The sequence below is a fragment of the Hyaloscypha bicolor genome, assembly GCF_002865645.1.
Source record: "Hyaloscypha bicolor E unplaced genomic scaffold K444scaffold_10, whole genome shotgun sequence".
Classification (NCBI taxonomy): Eukaryota; Fungi; Ascomycota; class Leotiomycetes; order Helotiales; family Hyaloscyphaceae; genus Hyaloscypha; species Hyaloscypha bicolor.
This window is the reverse complement of record NW_020194512.1, coordinates 3,615,659-3,639,634: the sequence shown is the minus strand read 5'-3', so window position 1 is coordinate 3,639,634 and position 23,976 is coordinate 3,615,659. Positions and strand designations below refer to the sequence as shown.

Below are 23,976 nucleotides of genomic sequence, written 5' to 3'. Positions count from 1 at the left end.
ACCCACCAACTCGGATTCATACCCCGTACGATATGCATTTTGAGGTTAACAGAAATCTCTCGCTTTTACCTGGTTGTGTAGTACAGTTGAGCAGCCCACTAAAAATAAATTCTTTTCCTTCAGGTTCTTTTCCAAATATCGTGGGCTGGTTGCACCCTCATGTTGGTTCACTCTAAGCTTTCGAATTCGTTTAACAAAGCACGAGTTTTGCCAATCAAACTAACCTAACTAATATTCGATGATCCCACACTGTCCCCGCCAAGAATCCCCCCCAAAAATGAAAAGAGCGAGAGAAGAATACTGTTGCGAAGTTACACAGGGCTGGTCCTGCCGCTCCTTACCGATATTCCTCACCGAAGCCACTTTGCCACACAACAATGTATACAACTATCTGGTATGTTATAAACTACGCCTTTGAAGTCTCAACCGTTTCAACAACCTCAACCTGGTGGACCATACCATGCTCGTGTCCCATGGCAGCCTCCTTCTCTGTGAGCCTCGCGTCTTGTTCCTCGGCAACCCGGTTTCCGTAGATACCGATCTTGTACCAGGGAAGTGAGAAGAGGCGATCCATGCTCTCGAGGTCACGACCGGCTGTCTCGGGGATCGTGAACCAGACCCACACCCCGCCAACAATCGTGACGACAGTGAAGAACCAAAACGTGCCAGAGGGGTTGATGCCGCCAGTAGCCTTCGGCAACAGCATGTTGGGCACAGCGCGCGAGTTTCCATACTGGTTCGCAAAGTGGAAGCACATGACGATAGAGGTAGATACCGCGCGAATACGGAGAGGGAATAGCTCAGCAGTAAGGAGATACTGCATGGAGTTCCAGCCTAGAGCCCATCCAACACCCGAGACGTAGATCATGACAATCGCACCAGTGCTTGCACCTTTTTGGGATTTTGGCAGGACAAAATTCTTCACGGTCCCGAGTTTGGGAACGGCGGTGAGAAAGGCGGCAATGTAGATCATGGAAATGGCTTGAAGGGTGATGCCAATTAGAAGTGAGCGCTTACGGCCGATGACATCGACGAGAAAGAGCGCACAGACGACAGCGGCGACTAGCTTTACAATACCAAAGATGGCTGTTGCTAGAAGAGCCTCGTTTGTGCCGGTAATTCCAAGAAGGGCAAACAAGTTGACGGCGTAAAGCGTGATTGAACCGGCTCCGGACCACTGAGAAAGAACCTGACTCATAAGGCCAAGGTAGATTCTGTAAAAGTTGCTCGGGATAAGGAACATCTCCTTGACAATTCCAATCCAGCCTTGGCCCATAGTTGCTTCTTCCTCTTCTTGAAGCTGGACTTGGATGGCATTGATTTCGCGGACGACATATGAATCGTCTTGTGGCAGGTTCCGGATAATTGCCATGTTTTTCGTTGCTTGTTCACCACGGCCCTTCTTAATGAGATAACGAGGAGACTCATATTGGAAGAAGGTTAGAATGAGAATGAGACTCGCAAACATAATGTGCAAGCTGGTAGGTACCTCCTAAACGGCAATCAGCTTAAATGACCCACGAAAATCAACAAGTTGTGAAGGAAAACTTACCCATCGTGCAATAGTACGCTCTCCAAGATTCACCGAGCAACCATAGTTGGCGAAGTATGCAAGGACAATGCCAAGGTAAACAAATCCGGTAAAGATGCAGGTACAAAGTCCTCGAATAGAAGCAGGAGCGATCTCGGCCAGGTAGACGGGACCAACGACTGTTGTTTGCCCAACACCTAAGCCAGCTATGAAGCGTCCGGCGTAGATGGCGCCCAGGTTGCCATTGGCACCCATAAAAATGGCAATGCCAACAATCCAAATTATGCAAAGTTGACGGGTTGCCCAGATACGGCCGATACGGTCACATACAAGAAAGGCACTAACTATCTCGTCAGTCTACTCCGACTTCTGCCAGCACACTGGGAAGTAGGAGTATAAAATGGTGAAACTCACATGAGAGCCCCACCGACAGAGCCTATCTGGACCATGGCGGAAACATTGGCTTTAATGTTTGTTTGTTCAACAGTGCTGTACGTGCTGTAGTGGATGGTTTTCTGGAAATTCTTCGAGCCGAAAGCACCACTAATAAGACCCTCATCGACGCCGCGGGCAGCGCCCATGAGGCCGAACGAAAAGACAGCGAACCAAAGTCTCCAGTTGAAAACTTGCGCTGGGTCATCAAGGTTCTTGAGTTTAAAGACATTGACAGGTTTCTTTACGCCCCCTGCCATTTTGAAAGAGAGGGGATGTAAGATAGCTGGGGTGTAAGATATGAAGGGTAGATATGCTCTGAATGAAAGGATTGCAAGTGATATAAAATAGTTGGGGATCTTGTGATTCTTATATCAAGATGAATAGTGGGAGGACGTAATGATGGCAAAGCACTCCGTTGGTCGCCAAACCATCCTAAACTGCTCATCCATCCATGTGAAAGACCAGCATTCGTTACCGGCCGAGTAGACCCGACTTGATGACATTCCCCACCATCTTCTTCCTTGACAGACAACATGGTGTCTGGCTCGAGGATTGCCGCGGAAGGGGCGCTAGGAGACTCTCCTAATTGACGACAGGGGAGCTGTGGATCTTCGGAATGTTGAAACTTTGAGACAGCCAAAATCGCGATAAGGTGAAAAGCCCTGCATAGAAAGATCCAGAGCCCTTCTGGAAAATCAAGTTGGAGTTACCTTCCCTTTCAAGCTAGTCTAATTTGACAACTTTGTCTGGTAGGCTCCGTCTCATGCGGGGCGGGATGCTGATTAATTAAGGGTAGAAAGCCGATGCAACAGATGTGACAACTAATCGATCCGATTTGTAGATACCCAAACGTCTTCTGGATCGTGGGGCCATGTGGGAAGGTGCCATCGGCAAGGGCATGTAGATGCGGGAGGAAGGGAAACTGCATAATCCAGGTGGTTTCCACGTGGCAACAACATGGCATCATGCATATTCCATGCATCCTTCTGTTCTGATCCCTCCCGCGGTTGAAACTTCCAAAGGTGACTGCATACTGTGGTATTCCGCTCCTCTACGAGGAGTCTTCGGCAAGACCTTCTTGCGTCTTCTTTGCCGGGCAACTTTGATCCCCTGCAGAACTTCTGAGCATGATACTACTGTCTTCCGTCTGCCTTCTAGACCCATCACTTGTGGCTTCCATGCATCTCTCCTGCAGGACGCATTTCGAGTCAGGTTCGAGCTCCCTGTCACCACGTGGGAGACCTCCAATCACCTCTGCACTTTGGAGGAACTAGCCGTTGTCATGGCGGCGGGATATTCAGCAGAATTACTGTGGTGTGGCACACATGGGATAATTGACCTTTCTACAAAGAACTTTCCGTCACGGAGGTGTCAACCTCCGCGTCCCGAATTGCCTTCCAGTACTAAATTATAGGTGCGCCACTTTTTAAGCTTTTTAAGGCCAAGTTGGCGAGTATCATGGGGCAACATGGGGCGTTGGGGAGGTAGCGGTGTGGACTTGAAGCGCCTGCTGCGTTCTGGTGTTCCAAGTCTTTTGTCCAATAGGCTGTTTTCGCGCTCTTTGAAGGTCAGTCTGACTCTTAGCGTAGGAACCACATACACATGGGTTTGAACGAGTCTAACCTCTCGACGAAAACTATCTTTGGGGGGGTTGAAGGCTGATGGTGGAGAGGGAATGTGGCTTCAAACATGCAAGCAGATTGGACCCCTCGTCAGCTCATTGAACAGCCACACGATAACATTACGGAGCTGCCGTGCGCAGATGCCAATAGGCCATGGCTGATTCATGCAAGTTCAAAAGCCGAAAGTTGCCGACCAATGTGCTCCTCCTCGACTGAACCCCAGGAGGCACAAGGCGGGCTGGAGCGTGGAGTAAACTTGGCTGCTCTGGGGGCGGGGTAAGAAACATGGGTGGCCCCCCCCCTTTTTTTTTCGTCTGACAACCAACCACCATAGTTCGTCTCCCGCTCAAGAGCGCCACACACATACAGCGCAACGCCAAAACGTCCCGCTCTTCCCTAACCTAACCCGACACCTCACCTCAACGCTCCTTATCCTTTCTCGCTTCCGCCCCGACCCTGCGACTTAATCTGACCTCTGGACCCTCGTGCAGCACACACCACGCAGCACGAAGCTGACAGAACTTTCGTGTCTGCAACAAACAAAACAGTTTCAGAATGGAAGAAGATTTGCGAAAGACTATCATTATGGTGGCTGTGTGCGGGTTCTGCAGCGCTTTGCTCATGCTAGCTCGCCTCGCAATGCGCAAGGTCAGACGGCAGGGGTTCAACCTGAGTGACTACCTCACCATGGTAGCATTGGCTTGCCTCGCCTCTCGTACTGCATTCACCACGGTCGTTGTTCTGTGGGGAAACAACAATTTGACGGCTGCAGATCGAGCTTCGAAATTGTTTACTGCAGTAGAAATCTACCAGCGTGAGGTTGGAAGTAAATTGACTCTTGTTAACAGGATCACTTACAATACCTAGTAAGTCGTTCTTGGACCAACTTCCCATGTCTTGTTAACCATTTACCTTAGTATTTGGATACAGAAGGCTGTCGTGCTACTTCTCTATCGACGGATGTTGGATGGCCTTCCACAACCCCATCATATCATGAACTTCTACTGGGCTTTTCTTGCTGTAACATATGTTGTGGTACAATCAGTCACATTCGTGGAATGCCATCCTTTCTACCTTTATTGGCAAGTAGTGCCACCTCCCGGTACATATTCTTCTTCACACATATGAACATGATCTAACTGCCATCCTAGGCAAATGCCAGCAGGCACTCGTTCAGTTGATCGTGTTTGTTACTCTGAACATCGTGACTGATATTCTACTCATCATTCTCCCCATGCCATGGCTTATCAGAATGAAGATATCTCTCAAGAGGTAAGCCTACTATTGCCTTATTTATCGCGCCTCTCTCACACAACGTCCATCATAGGCGTCTCTCACTTGTAGGACTTTTTTCGATTGGCTTTCTACTTATAGCCGTTGCTATTGCTCGTCTCCCAATATACGGAAATGGAACGAGCCAGGTCAACCGTAATACCTGGGGTTCTGTTGAGGAATTTGCTGCAGCTTTCGTCGCAAATGTGCCTACACTTTTCGCCCTTCGCCACCAACCAGCCACAGTTGACAACACATCGTTTCACAACAACCGCCATTCGGAGATGGCAGGATTTAGGAATATATCAGAAGAAGGGATCACGGTCACTCATTGTATTGAACTCCGGCGCGACACGATTGGAAACTCGAAGGATCCAGAAGGCTTAGAGGTCGTGTGTGTTGAGCAAGTTTGAAAGTAATTATTTAGTTCATGTAAGTCTCTACATATCACAAGATTTGTTGATGATAATATATATGCTAATGCTAACCCTCAGAATATACATTCCGCTTATCGAGTGGTAATTTGTCACATGTTTGTCATTAACTATTTGGAAATGTAATTGACAGTCTTAAAACCCATACTGACACAAAATGGTATTGCATATCACGTAAATGAAGTTGACCCTATTCCTTGAAGATTTCAAAAGCGTCCCATGAACCCAAAGTTGCAATTAGGCTCTAGGAGCGCTCTCTTTTCCTTGAAAGCACTCCATATGTGCCTGTGAGAATCTATGAATGTTGTACAGTGACCACGGTTAGGCCCTGTCCTCCGTTATATTCACAATAAGAGGGGAGCATCATCTCAGATTTTACCCAACTCAAAATGAACACCATTTTGACGTCTAAAGTCCTTTCGTTGATCCTGGGGGCTTTCCTTCCCACTTAGAACTGGGCATCCTTCGTGAATTTTTAGCTTTGTTGTTGTAGAAGGACCCATGCATAGTTTGTGGCATGGATTGATTTTTTCGGCCGCTCCATAATTCTGCAATCCTGAGCACCGTCAGAAATGCAGTTGGCACCCCAAGACGACCCCTGTTGTTTTGGCGATACCTGGAGATATTGCTAAAAGTTCTGACATACAACATCAAGCTTCGAAAACAACAACCAAGGGACCATGGCAAGGAAAGTGCGCGCTAGAAAACAGTTATGCAGCTTCCTTCCTCTTTTTCGTAAGAGAATGTCATCGAGGCCACCGGATTTGACGCGCGAATCTAGTGTAGACATGGTTGTAGACTGGTCCGCATGACTGCAGCCTTACCCCAGGCCTAAACGGAACTTTGTTTATCGGCCCCATGGAGCTCCACATTGGCTTCCAAGCGCTTGCGGATCCCGGTATCTGCCACGTGGGAAATGGTGTAAGTGCAAGGAAGTCTGCATCCTTCCAGGCACGGAAGGTCTCAAGTTGCGGGGTACCAAGAACATGTAGTCTGTTCCGTCTAGAAAGCAGCAGTATGACTTAGCGGAGTGCTGATTCGCAGAAAATGAAGAATGCAAGTGCAGGAAACACGCTTGGTGACTTGGGTAAATAAACCCATGCCTTCTCTGGATCCACAGTCGCCGCAACAAGGGATACTAGCGAATGCGACCACCGGAATTCAAGGTTTTGTGGAGGTGACCGTGCTAGAAACACACTTCAAGCTAGGGGTTTTCTTCCCGTCCTACACACGAGTATCACTGCGAATCCAGAGAGTTCTTGACAGTTTGAGCCATTCTGCATCCAGAACTGATAAACATATTAGCTTTGATCTCATTCATCGCAGGACCTTTCCCGCGGGATTTCTCGGGCGTCAGTGAAACCACACCATGAACCCCTGGCTTGATCTAGAAACCTCGGAGGCAAGAGAGAATCAATCGTCCCCGCTCTTGTCATTTCCAAGAGATATCACGAATGGAGCTTTACAGTTCCATTATTCGGATATAAAGAGAGTATTGCCCACCAAGAATCTTTTGTCAAACACGGCAAATACATCTTATCCCCTCCAAGGACTCTTTTGTTGAGTATCTCAAATATCTCCTCCCCTCAACATGCTTCTTCAATCTACCGCGCTCCTGGCCCTCGCTATTGGAGCCAATGCAGATCTCTATAGCCTAGTTGCAACTGTACCATGGGCTCCGGGAACACCATCATCTACCGATCAGAGCGCCATTTACAACGGGACATACTACTTGTCTGACCGCACCAACAAAGGTGTTCATGTTATATCCTTAGCCAACAAGACGCAAACTGGCTTCATCGGGGGCTTCGTCACCGGTCTCGTCAACGGCACACTCTCATCCTCAATTTCCGGTCCTGACGGAATCGTCCTCCTTGCCAACCGCAATGAAATGTACGTTGGGGACGGCGACGGCACCGTCAAAGTTATCAACCTCTTCACCAACACCATTGTTGCCAACATCTCCACGGGGTCGAAAAAGCGTGCCGACGAATTTGCCTACAACCCCTCAACCCAGACTGTCGTCGTGACCAACGCCAACGAATCGCCACCTATGGTCAACATCCTCGATGCCGCTACTCATTCAGTCGTTGGCAACATCAGTTTTCCCGGGGCAAGCGGTCTCGAGCAGCCAGCTTTCAATCCGGGAGACTCGCAGTTCTACGTCTCTGTTCCCGAGACGACCGGTGCTCCAGGCGGTGCAATCCAGCTGATAAACGTCGTCAAGGGTAGCCTCTCCATCGCCAAGACCCTTCCAATTCCTTCCTGTGCCCCAGCCGGGATTGTGTTTGGACCGTCGGATCAAGTTTTCATCGGGTGCTCTGGATCTCAAGTCTCGAGTTTTGGCTACGCAGCCAGCTACATCATGAACGTGACCACCGGGTCCATCGTCGCCAATATCAGCGGCATCACCGGCAGCGACCAAGTCACATACTCGGCAAAGACGGGCTATTACTACGCGTCCGCGTACTTGAATACCGTGAACGGAGTGCCGACCCCGATCCTTGCAGTGATCGCGGCCAACGGCACCGTGCTGCAGAAGATCGCGACGGACAACGTTACGGCGCATGCGGTGTCTGTCGATCCAAGCACTGGGAGCGTGGTTGTGCCGGTCAAGGCCAAGGGTATCCAGATCTATGCCCTCGGTGGTGCATCGACCACTGCTGGCAGCGGAACTCCAACATCGTCAACCCCGGCCTCCACGTCGAAGACCTCGGACGCTCAGAGCAAGCGCCTGGGAGCCTTGTTTGGAATGGTCGCTGCAGCCGCAGCCCTTGCTTGGCTATTGTAGGAGACACCAGTAGTGTGGAATTTACGGAGGGATTAGGGATGGTAGAGATATGTGAGAATAGTAAAACATCTTTTGGCATTTTTGAACTAGTTTCATTTAGTAGCAGTATGGTGGTGGTATGGTGGGTTGGTATGGCGATTTTTCATATTAGACGAATACTTCATTGAATTTTCATTGCTCCTCAGAAGCCAAGAGCTCATGTGAATATGACTTCTCGAAAATATTGTAGTAATAAAAATTTCCTCCGATTGAACGGGAAAGGACTCTCATTCCTGTAAAAGGTGGTTGCCACGGGTTTTGATGCAACCTGTTCTGGACTAGTGGATTCCACGACTGAACTATCTCTAGGTTCGTCGAATAACCCGGAGATATGCCTAAGGGGGGCCACTGCTCTTTAATAAGAAATACGTTTACAGCTTGGATATTTCTTGCATCCATTAATCCCGCGAACTTCGCCACTTCTACCATTGTCATAAGCTATAGTTAAGAAGAGTATGATTCTTTATTTAACTCTATGAACATTCGCTGCCTCGATATATATATCTGAATTGAATACGCATGCTTTCTTGGGATTATGTTCGGTGCCAAGGTCGTGCGTCTGGCCTTGCACTTGACAAAGACTTCGGCACCCAAGGCACCTCCTCCCTGCTTCTAAATGATCATAACGACTGAGGGTTTCACGGCCTCATTGTTCTTCACGTTGGATTGGCAATTGTGCCGGCTGCGTTCTCTTCCTTAACATTAACATTGTTGTACTTCTAAGGTGGAGTCACATAAAAAGATTGGACATCTTCGCCGTTTTGTATTACAGAATCAGTACTACCGCATTACGGACCACGATCCTCAGAGGCAATGCTGGCGTAACGCTCCATTCCATTTCCGTTATTTCGGATGGACTGAGCCCACCTGGCTGGTCTCCCTAAAGGGCAATTGCGCTCCTGTGGTTATTGTGGACGTGCAGAAGATGTGAGGGGGATCTCGAAGTTGTCAACGTAGTGCGAGGACGCACCTTAGAACTATGAACTCTATTGGATTGGCTTTTGATACCATCCTGATGCCGTTCCAACGTTTCAATGAGCGCTTTGTGTTTTATATTCTACGAGGAGATTGTCAGCTGGGGGCTCGACACAGACGACATCGGTACTCGGCTTGGTGATTTCCTTTACATTGTAGACAGAAAGAATTGATAAGATCTAGGCGGCCACGTTAACTCATGTAATAAAAGCGCCCCATCTCGTAGAGCCTACGTCTTCCGGTGGAAATCTAGCATCTCCATAGCCCAGAGCCCGCTCTATTATAGTGCAAGAGCTCCTCTGACGGCGTAAAGAATTATCAACAAAAAAGGAAAGGGGAACAAAGAGGGCTTTGCCAATCAAAAATGTTGTCGTTGAGCGGTGGCCGGGACATGATTCCAAGAAATTGCGATCGCATTAATAGCTTCGCTTAATTGGTGAACAACTCACCCCCTTTTGTTCTCGCTTAGCCCCTGGCGGCAGACTCTTGACAGCACCAGATCATGATGACCCTTACTCTCCAGCAATGATTACGATCTCCCCCTTGCCTGAAAAAGGTCCTCATCTTGCGATGATCTGGTGATAATATGATCGGTACTTGCATCCCACCCCTCTCAAGCCGGCGCTTGGGCAGCCTTGAGTTTTGGATACCCTATGACGGTGAGTGCATTGAAATTCGTCTACGAAAGCGAGCGGCATTGAAATCCGTCCAACTCGATAAGCGAGGACGGGCGCAATTTTAACGCTCGCATTCAAAAATTCTCATAATTCCGCATTATATTCTATTATTATAAAATTTTCGCCAAAGTTAGATCTGCTTCTTTTCTATTATATAAAGCATTTTTGAAGAGTTTCGGGCGTTCCATTGAGATTTGGTGTGATTTTCTGAACGTAGCGATTTTGGTATTCCTCGCAGTTTGGCAGATGGACGGTTTTCAACGCCGCGCGCTTTCGTAATACCCTTTTGACCTTGGCAATACAGAAATTCTCACAATTCCCCTTATATTTAATTATCATAAAAATTTCGCGAAAGTTAGATCTCCTCTTTTTATTTACACAAATGACTTTTAATGATTTTCAGGCGTTCCGTTGAGATTTGGTACGATTTTCCAAACGTAGCGATTTTGGTGTCCCTGGCTGCTGGCAGCTGGACGATTTTCAACGCTGGGCGCCTTCGTATTCGAGATGACGGCTTCGCCTCGTTCAATTGGCACATCGAGTCCTGGAGGGTGATCGCTGATCAGCACATTTGTACAAGGGCTTGGTACCCAATAATGACGCTGGGAAAACATCCGTGCCCTCGGTTGAATCCGCGGTGAAGGTGAGCGGGCCAATTTGACCGACCTTCCTTGTCCGAAATGCACCGCCTTCTCGCACAGCGAAGATCTCCCAAATCATCGCCTACGGCCTATCCGCCGACCCCGGCCTCCTTTTGGTTGGTTGGTGGAGAGTGAGATTGGGCTTCCCAAGGGAGACCAGCTCTCCCAACCAACCTCCTTTAGCCTCTAGAAACCTCCTTCGTAGACTCTAGCTAGATACACCCTCAACGATACAATAACTCGTGTTTAAAACCCTCCTCTCATGGCCCGAAGCGGACCATCCAGGGGCAAAAAGTGAAACAGTGATCCACGTGCATCGCTTATGATGTTGCGGGGGAATGTGGGGTTCCTAACTTCCTGGACACGGGACCTGAAGGCAAGTGCCGAGAATGGACTGGGTTGGCAGACCAGACCGTCGGCATCCCCGGTCCGAGTAGGAGATTTCGTGTCGAACTTGACGCATAAGAACGGCTCGTCAGGCAAACGGTTTGGGAAGATGCCCACCCCGTTGAAGAGATACGGCTAGAGGAGAGGGGGATAGGCTGCTCGGTGGAGGAAAAGAAATCCTGGGATCTCGGAGTTTGGAGGCGGTAGTTTCGCTCGGGAGAGAATGGACTTCGATTTCGCAGTTCTTGCGAGCTGAAGGTGAGTTACGGTGAGCCGAGCTGACTGTCTAAGGGCAGCGGCCTGTTCTTGCGGATAGGCTCATCTCCAGGCACCTTTGCTGTGAAGCTGCAGTTGGAAAAGTTGCTTTGACGTGGTACAAGAAGAAGTAAAGAAATAAGCAATCTCCCCTCACACCGCCTAGCACTAGTGTTCCGAAGGCGTGGGTTTGGAACGGGCGGCCAGTGGCTATCAATTTGTGGTATTGGTGGCACGCAGGTGTTGGGTCACGTTGTTCGTGCCCTTGGTAGGGAACGACTTGAGGAGATGCGAACGCAGCCGGCTCACGAAAGATGAGTGAAGATCGAAGTCCTTTAGTATAAGGAGGGTCAGTGCGCGAGTCTGGGGCTGAAACTTGTGCTAACTGCTGGACCATTTGGCACACCGTCGTGACAAATCCCTGCCGCTCTGGCCTGATGGCGTACCAATAAAAGGGACCTGGGGCTGCCCAAATAATGTCAAACACGCATTGGCTGTTGCATGCTTGCTCTTTGGCCGCGGGGAATTCGGAAGGGCAAGCCACTTCGGAGTCGCGCACGATACATGGCGCCCTTAGCTTTCTTTTCTTCCTTCCCAGTTTCCGCCATTGCTCGCCTGGAGATCTTATAATTATTCATCGATGAGATGCTGTCCCATCACAACATGAACACCCGACCGCGCTTGCCCCAAGATCGCACCGGAACCGTTCACGCATTGGAATTTCGTCGCTATGGTTGAAAAAGGGCAGGTACGCATCTAAATCGGCCCTCAGTCTGATACAATTTCTTTTGGTTGCTTAACTTGAGTCTAATGTCTATCTAGGTGGTTGTTGTCGTCTGCCTAGCGATATCCGTTGTTGTTTTCTGCTTGCGCTTCTACATCCGGGTTGTCAAAAATGGCCAGTTTACATTTCTAGAGATAACGCTTTTATTTGCCTTGGTTAGTTTTCATTCCTACGTTTGTCGAACATGACTGCTTTGATTTAGATGGCTAATAATAATGTTTAGGCAATGGAAGTCGCTTTTGGAGGCATACAAATAAAGCAATACCAGTTAATGGCGGCTCCTTCGACTGTGACAAACGCTGTGGAGCTTGGCAAGATGCGTCTCAAACCACCCCTTTAGCGCATTTGAAAGCTAACTCGTGGTCGTCTCCACTGGACTTACGCCAATACATTCTTTTACATTGCATGTATCTGGAGCGTTAAGTTTGCATTCAATATACTACACATCCGGGTGACGGAGGGTATATCTGCTGTTCACGTCTGGGCAGTTCGTACCTTATATATCCTCGGGTTTACCTGGATTCTCGTCTATGTTACATATCTTCTTAAATGCTTGCCAGTAAGCCGCAACTGGGACGCGCCGATAACCCATGCCAAACAATGTCCGGGTATCCTACATGCTTGGGATTTTGTAAGTCACGCTGCCTTTAGTATTTATTCTGGGATGGGCTAATATAGGAGATAGTGGTTGCATCTTGCGCTCCATCTTAGCACAGATTTCTGGTGTACGTCTAATCCTGAAAAGATTCCCCCCTTTCGCCGTCCCTTTTCCCAGAGGTTGCTCGTCCACGTGTAGTTGATGTATCACAAAGTGATCTTCCATCGACTTTATCTAAGTCTCACATCTCACTAACAACGCTAGTGTGCATCTTGCCGTTTCCAGCACTCGTTAAAATCAGCGAACCACGTATTCGCATGGCTGTGTGCGGTGTTTACAGCCTTGCCGGACTCACCATTATTATCAGCATTCTCCGAGCTGTCCTCTTGGGCCTAAATAGAGGCGCCAGCCTGGAACACATTTCAATTCTTACTATGATCGAGGTCATGACAATTGTTGTTATGAGCTGCCTCCCAGGCTTGTCGTCAACCTTCACACGCAAGTACATTCATCACGATGTTAGCTATCCGGAATCTGGGTCGGCCATTGGGCAACGGAAAAGCCAGAGTAGCTACGGGAATTTCGCACAACTTAAAGAACCTGGCATTGAGCTACATGGCGTTAGAAGCGAAGCTAGTGGCGAGAGATTGTAGGTTGTGCCCGATAGAATGTGACAGGGTAACCCTTTGGCGCGTGTAACAATTACTCTACTGACGGGGAGCTGGAGTTGTGAAGTGAGTCCAAATCACGCGATCCAAAGTCCTCGCGTTAAACTCTGCTGGGCTAATTAGACACGCTGGATCATTTTTGGTGCACACCTTTTCCAATCAGATTTTACCCGATCAGGCTCAGAATTTGGGCTCGCTTCTTCGTTTCCACAATCTCCTCCTCTTCCATAGCATCTGATTCTGCTCACAGTCCAAATATTGCCCTCCCTCGATACCCTCCTGGTGTACTACGTTTGATTCTGCACACTTTCCGGACCTGGCCTTCAGCTCTGCGTCCAGAATCTCCACCTCTTGGACAAGAGGTATCCCCGACAAACGTTTCTCAGTCAAAATCGATTCTCACGTTCCCGAATTACTCGTCTTCCACACTGTTCCTCTTCTCAATAACCCCGACTAATTCATGTATCCTAGGTCGAAATTTATTATTTCCCGTCTTTCTTGGGTTTAAGCATCAATCGACCTCATCGTGTTCAGCCAGATAAACCACCTCTTCTTATTCCACATCTCCAATATGAGCCTCTGCCATTGACTCTCTACCTTCCCGTCTTCGATCCACTTGGTATACCGATTGACAGAACGTCCTGTGACGGCCCTGTTGCGTTCGTTGGCCAGAGACTTACCAACAAGATCTGAGTTCTCACTTTTGTGCTGTACTTGTAGCCCATAGCATTGCCTTTGTCAACAAAGCGAGCGGGGGCCGACCAGCCGAACGTGTTCCGGCTGGTGAAGGAGCTATCACCAAGCTCCATGACTCGCGAACTGTCATCAGCTCCAGAGAAAATGCCCGCTAGTGAGCTTGTCCGGTGCTGACATACGTCCAACGCTCAATCCGCGTGAGGGATCCCTCCGCCCGGGGCCCATATCCCCGAACGGCAAACCTGTGCCGCCATCTTCCTTCCGTTCCGGTCGGTAGATCTTGCTGTTCCCTCGTTAGAATGCTTGCTCTTTCCTACTCCTATGTTTCACGTGAGCGGGGTTGCCTTGCTCAGGCTCGGTTCAGGCCGGGTTCATCTCAGGCTCAGGTCTGCTCACCCTTTTGCGCGGCGTAGCCAAGACTAACCTCACTAGAAATCTCAACTGGTAACGAGGATAGTGTGTGCTGTCCCTTTACGGGCTGCGACAATCTGTCCTCCCATAACTCCCTTAACTCGTGTGATGTTCCGCCGTTTCCACGTCGATTCTCGAATTCAGTTCATTGCGAAAATATTGGCGGCTGAAGCAAGGATTGATGTCACATTCGTCGGAGCACCTGACGAGAGAAGAGTCGCTGAGGGAAATGGTGAAGGGAGTAAAGTTAGCAAGGTTGGGAAAGCGCGGGGAAACTTGGAAAGATATCTCGAAGTCCGGAGATACAACCCTAAGTATTACACAGTATGACGCTACTTGTAGGGGTCTCAACTTTATCACCTTATATTACAACTACAACGCACCACCAAACACCAAAAGCAGATATATGTACAGCCCTCCTCCTAGGGATCATTTTAGTGCTTAGATAGAGGCTTTTGGTTGTCTGCAGGAAAAGTTATGAGTATTGAAATAGTGTGTGGCGTTCGGAAGCTTGCGGTGGCGTCGTAATACTTACGGAGTACTGAGTATGGGCGGGACCTCTGTACGCTCACCAATCAGATATTGCGGGCGCTTATTAGCTATTAGGGACGCCAAAGGATAGAAATTCCCTCGACGTGACTTTAGCTGCCTAGCGCCACGCCGGGATAAGGACGCCGTCCCCGTTGCCGTTGATATTGCGAGGTTGGAAAAGCGCGAAGTCAAATATCACGAAGTATACGCACCAGTTAGACATTGGGGGCTTAGGGGCGTTACGCCACAGCGCCGTTGCCGTTGTCACTGATGTCACGAGGCTAAGAAAGCGCGGATACGTGTAGTGGAAGCGCCAGGAAAGGTATCACGAAGTATGCCACGAGCCAGATATCGCAGGGGCTCAGGGACCCCGTGCATGGAAATATTCGGTCCGACCCCCAGTATCTTTTTCGCTTGTTGCATGCAAGTGAATCCACGTAGCACGGGCATGTACACAACATTGCAGAGGGGAGTGCACATCCAGTGAGTGTGAACACATGCGTTACGGCGCAGATTTAGCAAAAGACATAAGACCCCAACTCGCCCAGCCTTCTCTTCCTTGGCTTTCGTTCCTATCATGCACTTCGCATTGGCACGGTGACACAGCGAGCAATTCAAAATGTCGACAGGTATCAAGGCAAAGGATGAGGTCCACGGGGGCGAGCAGGTCGACGCTGTGTATCCCGAGGTCTTGGTCAACCCGGATCTCATGGGCGATGCCGTCGACGGCGAGAACCGCGAGCATGAGATGGGCGTATGGGAGGCGGTCAAGAGCCATCCCTGGGCTTGTTTATGGGCGTTTATCATGTGCTTCACCATCGTGGGTTTCCTTTGACTTGACTCGACTTTATTTCCTCTCGTGCAGGCAGAACAACAGCTGATGTAGGTCACCTAGGTCATGGAGTCGTTCGACATGTTCCTGAGCGGTAATTTTGTCGCGCTCCCCGCGTTCCAAAGAAGGTACGGTGTCCAGGTGGAGGGATCCGGATGGACGATCCCAACCAGGTGGCAGAGCGCCCTCTTCCAATCCGGGCAATGTGGTGCTTTTATCGGGGTTTTCTTGGCCGGGCCCATCACCAACCTTCTCGGCTACCGCTGGACTACCATGTTGGCCCTGATTCTTATGAACGCCACCATTTTCATTTCCTTCTTTGTGAGTGGCCTCCGCCTTGTTTCTGTCCTATTGTTGAGCTTATCGCCTGACTACATCTACTTAGGCCGACTCACTGACCGTTCTTACGGTTGGACAAGCGCTGGAAGGCGTTCCTTGGGGACTCTTCATTGCAAACTCCCCCGCCTACGCCAGTGAGATTGTTCCTCTCGCCCTTCGAGGTGCCTGCACAGCTACTCTGCAAATGAGTTGGTCTATCGGTTCAATCATTGTCGCCGGCGCCACCTATGGCTACAATCAGCGAGACGATCAGTGGTCTTGGCGAATCCCTCTTGCCTTGCAGTGGATATTCCCCGTGAGTCCCTCTTTTCAGGTCTTGTTCCTACGAGAGCTGACTCGTCTAGACCCCCCTCTTGGTCCTAATCTTCCTCGCCCCCGAATCTCCTTGGTGGCTTGTTCGTCACGGACGCAAAGAGGAAGCCCTTCGCTCTATCGAGCGCCTCGGCGAGAAATCCGGAAAGAACTCTCAACAGACACTGGCCATGATGGAGCGAACCGTTGAGATCGAAGCTCAGATTGGTGGTACCCCTTCCCTCCTCGACCTTATCAAGGGTACCGATTTGAGGCGAACAATTATCACCTGCTTGATGTACGCGTCACAGAATTTTGCTGGTAACCTGATTGCCAACCAGGCAACTTTCTTCTTCGAGCGTGGGTAGCTCCCCTCTGGCAGATTTCAAGCATGGAGGATGACTGACTCCCTGCGTAGAAGCCGGGATCTCGACCAACAAATCTTTCCAGCTCAATCTGATCAATTCGTGTCTTTCATTCGTTGCCAACGCGTGCTCCTGGTTTCTCACCGCCTGGTTCGGTCGTCGAACCATTTATCTCTGGGGCACAGCCACCAACGTCGTGCTGCTCTTTATCCTCGGCATCTGCGCTTCTGTCCCAACGAGCAATGCAATTAATTACGCCCAGGCCTGTCTAGGTATCATCATCTCCTTCGTGTTTGCCGGTACCCTCGGACCGATCTCGTACACCATCATTTCCGAGACGTCCTCAGTCCGTCTTCGCGCTTTGAGCACCGGTGTCGGTCGCGCCGCCTACTATGTTGCGGAGATTCCCATGATCTATCTAGCCTCGCAGATGCTCAACCCGACAGGATGGAACCTCGCTGGGAAGTGCGGTTACGTCTGGGGAAGCACCGCTTGCGTCTGCTGGGGGATGGCCTTCTTCTTTCTTCCGGAGCTCAAGCATCGCTCTTACCGTGAAAGCGATATCTTGTTCAATCGCAAGGTTCCTGCCAGGAAGTTTAAGTCGACCATTATTGACGTCAAGGATAACGAGTAAGGCATGGGCGATTGGTGAGAAGAAATAAAACACTTGGTGAGCTTCCGCAGCGTGATGACTGAGAAAAGAGTCTATATTTCGGTTCAATAAAGGTGGGAGAGTGCTTCACGTGTGACTTGGGGATATGGTAGTCCAAGCTGTCCATATCGATGCCGCGGCCATCAGGCGCAAACTACTGTAGTCCGACCGAGGAGGACCACAGGACTCGGACGGTATCAGGTGGCGCTGACCCGGCAGTCGCAAGCAGCGTGGGCGTAAGGAGCTTTGTGAAGAGGAAGGTACCGACGCAGTTCACGCCCGGGGCGAGCTTATGCCTGCACTGTCTTGAGCGGGGAGTTAGCCGGCCCGGTCATGACACCTGCGTCATTGAAGAGGACGTGTAGAATTGATTCCTGGGCGAGAAATCTCTGCGCTGCCGCGGTCACCTCTGTCAGGTCGGCGAGGTCGAGAGAAAGGAAGACTAGCTGGCCACTCGACTTGGGCACAGCTTTCCTGATGCTTGTAATGGAATTTTTTGCCTTCTCTTCGGGACTGCAAGCTAGGTAGACCTTGGAGTTCTTGGCATAGAGGATCCGGGCTAGCTTTTGGCCTATACCACAATTGGCACAAGACCTTGCCATGGAGGCCGGCAGGCACGTCTTTCTCGATGAATTTGGGTTTCGGCGGGAAGAACTGACTTTAGGCACTCTTGAAAGGGAGGTTCGACGCCATGGCGGGATAGCAGCGAGCACTATGAGGGGAGTCTGGATTTGAAAAGGCCGAGGAAGATGTGCTGTGCTAGTGAAGTGATCTGGATGTGAGCAGGTTTGAAGCAAATGGGAGGTTTCTTTGCTTTATGAAAGGCGGTACTGGGGGAACGAAGACAAATGGATAACAGCATGCCAATATCCTGTTACCGTTCGGCATATAAAAGTAGCTTCGGAAAGTCGAATAGGGTCCCAATAAATGCCACTGGAGAAATCATAGGGGGCTCGCTCCACCTTCACTGCCATCCAAGCGAGCCAATCAAACAACAGATTATCCGCCAGCGGGTCCTCCTACCACCATATGATTGACTCTATGGCAGCAGTCATCCCAATTCTACTCCCAGCCAGCCAGGAAATTCAACTAATTAAGCCATGAGACGATGTTTGCACTCCCAGTTCACCGCATTAGCACTAGTTGATGCAAAATGGATACAGTCGGTCCGACCCAAACACAACAAAAAAAAATAAAAACCACCACAATACCAATTAATATAAATCGTATTAATTGAAACTATACTATATATGCTAGGAATCAATTCTATAGTCTCAAAATTATAATATCTTTATTATTAAGGGAGTTATAATATATGTAATTAAGCGAGTAAATATTTTTGCGCTTTGTATGGTCATTTTTTTACTTTGGCTGTCACGTGACTGCCCCTCTAAGTTGACCGCTCTTCCATAATTATATTAATATCTCAACAACCACAAACCCAATCAAGTGCCCTTTTCGAATACTTCCTTCCAATGGCTACCTCTATAAGCCTTCGGAAGCGCAAGCGAGCTGATTCAACTCTTGATTCAATTACAGTTCTCACCATAGCTAAAGAAGCTACAATCCAAGCGACTATCGACAAACGGCATGGGAAACCCTCTAATATAGAGGATGATTCTGATAATTCAGATATCGAACCAAGTAATGAAGTAGAGCTTAAAGATTCGATACTCTTTTGGGTTCAGCGGAAGCTTTTTACTAGTGTAATGAATAATTATTTTGGAGAAGCCTATAGTTACACAGCGAGATCAACCCAATTGAGATGTATTGGGGGTATAGCAAAACTCGATATCGTCAAGTAAAGAAGACTAGCTTCCCAGATACCAAAGCTAAGGTGGTAGAGGCACTTGAAGCTTGTTCAATTGAAACCATACGGAGGTTCTGTAATCGTATGTTCCGCTGGATGGATGCGTACCGGAAGGGATTAAGTATTAAACAAGCTGCTTGGTGCGTAAAGAAGCAAAAACGCCATAGAACGATATCTAAAAAGGTAATGGACGAATGGGATAATATGCAAAAGGAAGGGAAAGAAGGTAGCTAAATAAGAAGCTAGGTTTATGGATTTAGTTCAGCTAAAAGTGAGCTTGAAACCTATTTAATTATAGCCCCACCATATATATAATATATATGGCACTAGAAAAAGCTATATTTAGTACTTAGGAAGGTTCATTTAAGCTTATAGGGCTTAATTATTATTATTTTATTAATAATAAGGCTAGTGAGATGCCGCGATCTCTCCCTAAAGTCCGGGCTCACGTGACCTTAGCGAGCAAATATATTTGCGTTTTGTATGACGAAAAATCAAAAAAGTAAAAAGGGTCCGTGCACTTTAGGCCTTAATTATTAATGAACCACAAATTATATCAAAAATCTGATTAATAGGTATTTTTCGCCTGGTTCTATTCTATAATCGCATCACTTAGTATAAATTAATGAAGGTTGTGGTTGAAAAGTTATTATGGGCGTAAAAGAGCGAGCGTTTTGTCGTGTTTGGGTCGGACCGACTGTAGCATAAGGCTTGACGCATCAAACTTATCCCAAGAGTGTCAGAAAATCCCAGAGCTCCCAAGCATGTTGTTCTTACTCTCTTTAGACTTGCACGAGATACTACTGTTGAGACTCTTAGGTATTGAAGGCGTGACAGATCAACGGAGTGCTCCGAGCATCAGTGAGGGGCTAATTATTCACTTTGCCCACGATCTATATCGAACGTTCCAACCGTAAAATGTAGATCTCTACGGCTTTGCAAAGAGATGATTTCGCACGAATGATCTCTTGGAGAGTTATTTTCCATAATTGATGCTATCGAGGCCATCTCTAAAGGGTGAAGAAGTCCTCGCGGTGGTGAGCTCCGGCGTGCGCTTCGGCAGCCTCAAGTGACGAATCAAAGCTCGAATTCCATGCGCGCCGCGAAGCGGCCGATGCGGACGCTTGTTACTAATGCCCCCTTTGCAATTGTGGAACCGCTTGTAGTCCCTATGGAGGGAAATTGGCTCGAGAATGGCACAGTTACAGGAAATTCAACGCGAACAGATATTCCAAATGGATTGAATTTGTAAGAAACGTGCTGTACCCCCGAACCGAGGTTTATAAGTCACCTCCAGACGAAGGTGAGCTCCTCACTTGTGAGAAAAACATATAACGCGACGAAAACCGCTTGATGATTTAGTCCCACTGGGTACAACCTCCATCTCCTTTAAAAAATCACTCTCAATTCTCTCCATCACCCACTCTCATCTTATCCAAAACAAACTACCAAATGTCCATGGATCTCGACTCAGTCGATCTCAACCTCTCTACGGGTATCACTCAACACCATGAGCCATACCCCTTCATTGCAGCTCTCAACAAGCCCACCTCCCTCACCGGGCGCATCGCCCTCGTGACCGGCGCCAGTCGAGGAATCGGACGCAACACCGCTTTGGCCTTCGCAGCAGCTGGAGCTTCCGTCGCTGTCCTGGCCCGCACAGCCGCCGATCTGGCGACCCTCGCCTCCGAGATCAAGGAGAAATACGGGACTCCCGTTCTCGCTATCACCGGCGACGTTCTCGCTGACCCAGGATCTATCGTCTGCCATGTTGAGGAAAAGTTGGGGAAGATTGATATATTAGTTAATAACGCAGGCATCTACCGCATGTCCCACTTTCCCCAGGAGAAAGACATTTCCGCCTACTGGCGAGTCTTCGAAGTCAACGTCAAGGGTCCCCTCTCCTTACTCCACGCCGTCCTCCCCGGTTTCCAAAAACGGGGGAAAGGGACAGTGATAACGGTCGGGAGCTCAGCTGCTGATTTACCGCTCCCATTTTAGAGCAGTTATGATGCGAGTAAGGCGGCAGTGCAAAAAGGGATTCAGATTCTGGACATGGAATTGAGAGAGCTGGGGGTGCTGAATTTCTTGATTCAGCCGGGGACGATGGCGACGTATTTGGGGAAGGGCGCGGTGATCGGGGAGGAGTTTGAGGTGTTGTTGAGTGGGTATGCAAAGGTGGGTCTTCGTCCCCTTTCTGTTATCCCCTTTTGCTTTATGGAGTGGCTGCTGATGAGCGGAACAGTATATGATTGATAGCATCGACCTCCCGGCTCAGAGTATGGTTGCACTTGCTGTCCTTGCTGGGAATGAGAAGGATAAGGGTGGTGATGAGAGGGTAAAGAGGTTGAGCGGAAGGTACTGGGATGTGTCGGACGACTTGGAGCAGATCTTGGAGAAGAGTGCGGAGATTGCAGAGAGGGATTTATATCACTTGAGGATCCGGAAGTTGTAGGAGCCAACAGCTGAAATCGAAGGCAGATAAAAGCAGGGTAGAGATGAAAGCAAGGAACGGATGATGGCATAAATTTGATGAAACCTGACTCCAGGTTACATCAAAACATTGAAATATTTCATTCATCCTCAAGCATGTAATCTCTCTGAGCTCGGCTGTGTCGGCTGTGGCCATAGCCATAAATGTGTTAGATTCTATATGACTCCCTTCATCACGCAATACCTAATGATGAAATCTCTCCTTGTTCTTGTATTGGTAAGCCATTGACCTTGTACGATGCTTTCCACCGTAACTTGACCGTATCTCCTTTCCCTTGCTCGACACCTGTCAGGTGACCGATCTGCTTCACGCCAGCTTGTTCATGAGGCTGTAGCCTTCGTCCACTCTGTGGTTGTAGTTTCAATGCGTATTTCTACAAGCCAGGTCAGCGAGGTGCTCAAAGGAAAGTGGAAACGAGCTTACCTTGGTCACTGCAACCGCGAATTCTAAGTCGGATATTGGTTGATCTGTTTTACCTGAGAAGGATAAGGACAGTGTGATCACAGCTGGGGTTGTCGGTTCACGGGTCGCATGAAGCGAGATGCCTAGAGCTGTTTCGCTGACTGAAATTGTGTTTTCAGATGGGAGGCCTTCTGGTAACGCGGACGAAAAAGCCCATTCGTCGTCATCCGCAGCTGCGGCCGGGGCTGATTGGCGATTGCCGAAATCAAAAATAGAGTGTGTAGGTTGTGCTTGCTGCGGTGTAGATTGTCGTACAGGCGAAGCTAAAGCTGCGAAGGGATCTAGTGCCGGGGCGTGCTGTTGCTGCTTTGCAAGGGTCGCTTGCTGCTGGGCCTGCTGCTGCTGGAATAAGGAAGGCTGAGGGGTCGTTGACTGTGGAGCTGGAGTGCCAAAGGCAGAAAAAGGAGAGTAGTTAGGTTTAGGTTGGGTGGGAGCTTGTGGTGGGGCTGGTGATCGAGTAGGCGTGGGCCCTCTCGCGGTGCTGTGCTCTGTTGTGGATGAAATCAGAGCAGGGCCAGGTAGGTCTGCCAATGTTAGTATCACCGCAAGGCATACTTCGTCTCGGGAGCGCTCACTCGTATTGTTCCCAAATCCGAGAGTAATTCCACCTCCTTGTCCGTAGCTGCTATCAGACATGGAAAGACCTAATAGGTCGTCTTCTAATCCTCCAGGCTGACTTCCAGTTGGGGCCGCAGAACTGCTTCCATTGGTCTCCGCATCGGCGTCAAAGTCGATTAAGGAGAGCTCGTTCGCTGCATTCTTCCCCACCCCAGTGCTCGTACCTAGTGTCCCCTTTGCGATCCTGGATGCAGCATCCACATCTCCCTTCTTCATTAGCTTATACCTCTCCACCGTTCGATGTATGCTGTCATTGATCTCCAATAACTTTGCCACAGCTTCATGATCATCAGATTCCTCTTCGCACATCTTCTGGATCTTTGGGTGTGCGCTCTGAAGTGCTGAGGCGAGCTCCTCGTAGACGTCTCCCTCGACCATGACATCGCCTGGCTTGAAGGCTTCTAGTCGCTCTTCCAGTAATCTCGCTTTTTGTTGAACCTTTCCGACTTCCTCTGCCGCTTTTGCTCTGTAATCCGTCTTCGTCCGGGTATCATATCCTGCCATGATTTTCATCAATCTATTCGCTTCTTGTAGGTCTTCTGGTCCGCCACGTCGAATTAATTCTTGGAGTTTCGCAGATTGCGCCGCCCGTTCTTCCTCTTCCATTTCTTCCGCAGATTTTAGATTCTGTAATAGTGTTAGCAATATTCCAGGCTTGAAGCATTGGTCGACTGACATCACTGGGGTTCAAGACCGCAGCATCCTCCCTCCTAACCTCCGGAAACACGTAGCCCTTGTAACTGAGCAGCCTGTGCATATCCCGTATGAATCCCAGATCCTCCTTGTACCTAGAGGTCTGACATATTGTGCCCCTCCATTCTTCAATCGCTTCCAGTATCTTCATTTGCACTCTCGTCGGTCTGATCGGGGGCCTCTCAGGGAACCTCCTCACGAGCTCATTAAGGAATTCCTTGGTACTGATCTGAAGGTGAAACGGGTATCCGCAGTTCTTGACGCAAATATCGAGCAAGTTGAGAGCCAGCAAGGAGATGTTCGGGTTCCTATGATTGATGTAATTGACGATAGCTACCGCTGCCTCCCGCGGTGCATTTCCTTTCTTCGAGTTGATTAGGTCTGCGATCTCGAGGTTCATCGCCAGGTTGGGCTCGGGGTTTTCGTGGCTGCAGGCCTGCTGGATGTATCGCTGGAGAGTTGAGGGGCCTGGATCACCCATGGCGCCGAAGCGGTCTCTGGCCGCCATCCTCGCAGATGTTGCCTCCATGAAGGGGCTGGGGGGTATTTTTAATTTTACCAGCGACGAGTAGGACGGATGCGATGTAAACAGGTTGCTTGTTGCGCAAGGCAAGCTGTGAGGTGGTGAGGCGCAAGTTGGTGGGGGATTCAAACACGAATCGGTGCCTTGGCT

At 49.2% G+C, this 23,976-nt stretch overlaps 10 protein-coding genes across 10 annotated transcripts; 7 read left to right on the top strand and 3 right to left on the bottom strand.

Moving 5' to 3' along the window:
• Nucleotides 1-98: 98 nt before the first annotated feature.
• On the bottom strand, nucleotides 99-2,292 carry K444DRAFT_658584 (putative MFS quinate transporter). Its single transcript, XM_024886276.1, has 3 exons — nucleotides 1,946-2,292; nucleotides 1,553-1,871; nucleotides 99-1,492 (listed from the first exon to the last, which is right to left on the bottom strand). Exons 1-3 carry the CDS (start codon nucleotides 2,221-2,223, stop codon nucleotides 407-409), a joined length of 1,683 nt encoding a protein of 560 aa, XP_024744486.1. The 5' UTR covers nucleotides 2,224-2,292; the 3' UTR covers nucleotides 99-406.
• Nucleotides 2,293-2,822: 530 nt separating this feature from the next.
• Nucleotides 2,823-3,412, top strand: K444DRAFT_18380 (uncharacterized protein). Its single transcript, XM_024870852.1, has one exon. The coding sequence runs from the start codon at nucleotides 2,871-2,873 to the stop codon at nucleotides 3,378-3,380; it is 510 nt and encodes a 169-aa protein (XP_024744485.1). The 5' UTR covers nucleotides 2,823-2,870; the 3' UTR covers nucleotides 3,381-3,412.
• A 583-nt stretch (nucleotides 3,413-3,995) lies between these two features.
• On the top strand, nucleotides 3,996-5,483 carry K444DRAFT_579242 (uncharacterized protein). The gene is made up of 5 exons (XM_024877650.1): nucleotides 3,996-4,454; nucleotides 4,506-4,690; nucleotides 4,740-4,860; nucleotides 4,916-5,292; nucleotides 5,355-5,483. The coding sequence occupies exons 1-4, from the start codon at nucleotides 4,144-4,146 to the stop codon at nucleotides 5,271-5,273; spliced, it is 975 nt and encodes a 324-aa protein (XP_024744484.1). The 5' UTR covers nucleotides 3,996-4,143; the 3' UTR covers nucleotides 5,274-5,292; nucleotides 5,355-5,483.
• Nucleotides 5,484-7,147: 1,664 nt separating this feature from the next.
• On the top strand, nucleotides 7,148-8,265 carry K444DRAFT_606501 (uncharacterized protein). The gene has a single exon (XM_024879006.1). The coding sequence runs from the start codon at nucleotides 7,186-7,188 to the stop codon at nucleotides 8,083-8,085; it is 900 nt and encodes a 299-aa protein (XP_024744483.1). The 5' UTR covers nucleotides 7,148-7,185; the 3' UTR covers nucleotides 8,086-8,265.
• Nucleotides 8,266-11,623: 3,358 nt separating this feature from the next.
• Nucleotides 11,624-13,387, top strand: K444DRAFT_18265 (uncharacterized protein). Its single transcript, XM_024870828.1, has 7 exons — nucleotides 11,624-11,807; nucleotides 11,882-11,998; nucleotides 12,067-12,159; nucleotides 12,217-12,474; nucleotides 12,529-12,568; nucleotides 12,706-13,175; nucleotides 13,233-13,387. Exons 1-6 carry the CDS (start codon nucleotides 11,790-11,792, stop codon nucleotides 13,092-13,094), a joined length of 915 nt encoding a protein of 304 aa, XP_024744482.1. The 5' UTR covers nucleotides 11,624-11,789; the 3' UTR covers nucleotides 13,095-13,175; nucleotides 13,233-13,387.
• Nucleotides 13,388-15,363: 1,976 nt separating this feature from the next.
• Nucleotides 15,364-17,435, top strand: K444DRAFT_690371 (general substrate transporter; the record flags this gene model as incomplete). Its single annotated transcript, XM_024887766.1, has 5 exons — nucleotides 15,364-15,567; nucleotides 15,643-15,900; nucleotides 15,965-16,213; nucleotides 16,263-16,569; nucleotides 16,628-17,435. The coding sequence occupies 5 exons, from the start codon at nucleotides 15,367-15,369 to the stop codon at nucleotides 17,206-17,208; spliced, it is 1,596 nt and encodes a 531-aa protein (XP_024744481.1). The 3' UTR covers nucleotides 17,209-17,435.
• Nucleotides 17,172-17,951, bottom strand: K444DRAFT_18260 (uncharacterized protein). The gene has a single exon (XM_024870827.1). It carries the CDS (start codon nucleotides 17,826-17,828, stop codon nucleotides 17,517-17,519), a length of 312 nt encoding a protein of 103 aa, XP_024744480.1. The 5' UTR covers nucleotides 17,829-17,951; the 3' UTR covers nucleotides 17,172-17,516.
• A 998-nt stretch (nucleotides 17,952-18,949) lies between these two features.
• On the top strand, nucleotides 18,950-19,393 carry K444DRAFT_690369 (uncharacterized protein). The gene has a single exon (XM_024887765.1). It carries the CDS (start codon nucleotides 18,992-18,994, stop codon nucleotides 19,268-19,270), a length of 279 nt encoding a protein of 92 aa, XP_024744479.1. The 5' UTR covers nucleotides 18,950-18,991; the 3' UTR covers nucleotides 19,271-19,393.
• Nucleotides 19,394-20,488: 1,095 nt separating this feature from the next.
• Nucleotides 20,489-21,575, top strand: K444DRAFT_658579 (NAD(P)-binding protein; the record flags this gene model as incomplete). Its single annotated transcript, XM_024886275.1, has 3 exons — nucleotides 20,489-20,998; nucleotides 21,038-21,214; nucleotides 21,282-21,575. 3 exons carry the CDS (start codon nucleotides 20,489-20,491, stop codon nucleotides 21,489-21,491), a joined length of 897 nt encoding a protein of 298 aa, XP_024744478.1. The 3' UTR covers nucleotides 21,492-21,575.
• A 42-nt stretch (nucleotides 21,576-21,617) lies between these two features.
• K444DRAFT_551035 (VHS-domain-containing protein) lies at nucleotides 21,618-23,944 on the bottom strand. The gene is made up of 4 exons (XM_024876527.1): nucleotides 23,287-23,944; nucleotides 22,568-23,237; nucleotides 21,954-22,516; nucleotides 21,618-21,903 (listed from the first exon to the last, which is right to left on the bottom strand). The coding sequence occupies exons 1-4, from the start codon at nucleotides 23,830-23,832 to the stop codon at nucleotides 21,703-21,705; spliced, it is 1,980 nt and encodes a 659-aa protein (XP_024744477.1). The 5' UTR covers nucleotides 23,833-23,944; the 3' UTR covers nucleotides 21,618-21,702.
• Nucleotides 23,945-23,976: the final 32 nt, after the last annotated feature.

Bases quoted from the DNA above. Each gene is read 5' to 3' on its own strand.
- K444DRAFT_658584 (XM_024886276.1), bottom strand. From the start codon at position 2,223: ATGGCAGGGGGCGTAAAGAAACCTGTCAATGTCTTTAAACTCAAGAAC. The intron at 1,872-1,945 runs GTGAGTTTCACC...CGAGATAGTTAG, and splicing joins TCTGTCGGTGGGGCTCTCAT to TGCCTTTCTTGTATGTGACC. The intron at 1,493-1,552 runs GTAAGTTTTCCT...ATTGCCGTTTAG, and splicing joins AGCGTACTATTGCACGATGG to GAGGTACCTACCAGCTTGCA.
- K444DRAFT_18380 (XM_024870852.1), top strand. From the start codon at position 2,871: ATGCGGGAGGAAGGGAAACTGCATAATCCAGGTGGTTTCCACGTGGCA.
- K444DRAFT_579242 (XM_024877650.1), top strand. From the start codon at position 4,144: ATGGAAGAAGATTTGCGAAAGACTATCATTATGGTGGCTGTGTGCGGG. The intron at 4,455-4,505 runs GTAAGTCGTTCT...CATTTACCTTAG, and splicing joins AGGATCACTTACAATACCTA to TATTTGGATACAGAAGGCTG. The intron at 4,861-4,915 runs GTAAGCCTACTA...CGTCCATCATAG, and splicing joins ATGAAGATATCTCTCAAGAG to GCGTCTCTCACTTGTAGGAC.
- K444DRAFT_606501 (XM_024879006.1), top strand. From the start codon at position 7,186: ATGTACGTTGGGGACGGCGACGGCACCGTCAAAGTTATCAACCTCTTC.
- K444DRAFT_18265 (XM_024870828.1), top strand. The intron at 11,999-12,066 runs GTTAGTTTTCAT...AATAATGTTTAG, and splicing joins TAACGCTTTTATTTGCCTTG to GCAATGGAAGTCGCTTTTGG. The intron at 12,569-12,705 runs GTACGTCTAATC...TAACAACGCTAG, and splicing joins TCTTAGCACAGATTTCTGGT to TGTGCATCTTGCCGTTTCCA.
- K444DRAFT_18260 (XM_024870827.1), bottom strand. From the start codon at position 17,828: ATGGCAAGGTCTTGTGCCAATTGTGGTATAGGCCAAAAGCTAGCCCGG.
- K444DRAFT_690369 (XM_024887765.1), top strand. From the start codon at position 18,992: ATGTATTGGGGGTATAGCAAAACTCGATATCGTCAAGTAAAGAAGACT.
- K444DRAFT_551035 (XM_024876527.1), bottom strand. From the start codon at position 23,832: ATGGAGGCAACATCTGCGAGGATGGCGGCCAGAGACCGCTTCGGCGCC. The intron at 23,238-23,286 runs GTCAGTCGACCA...ACACTATTACAG, and splicing joins CGGTCTTGAACCCCAGTGAT to AATCTAAAATCTGCGGAAGA. The intron at 22,517-22,567 runs GTGAGCGCTCCC...TAACATTGGCAG, and splicing joins CGGATTTGGGAACAATACGA to ACCTACCTGGCCCTGCTCTG.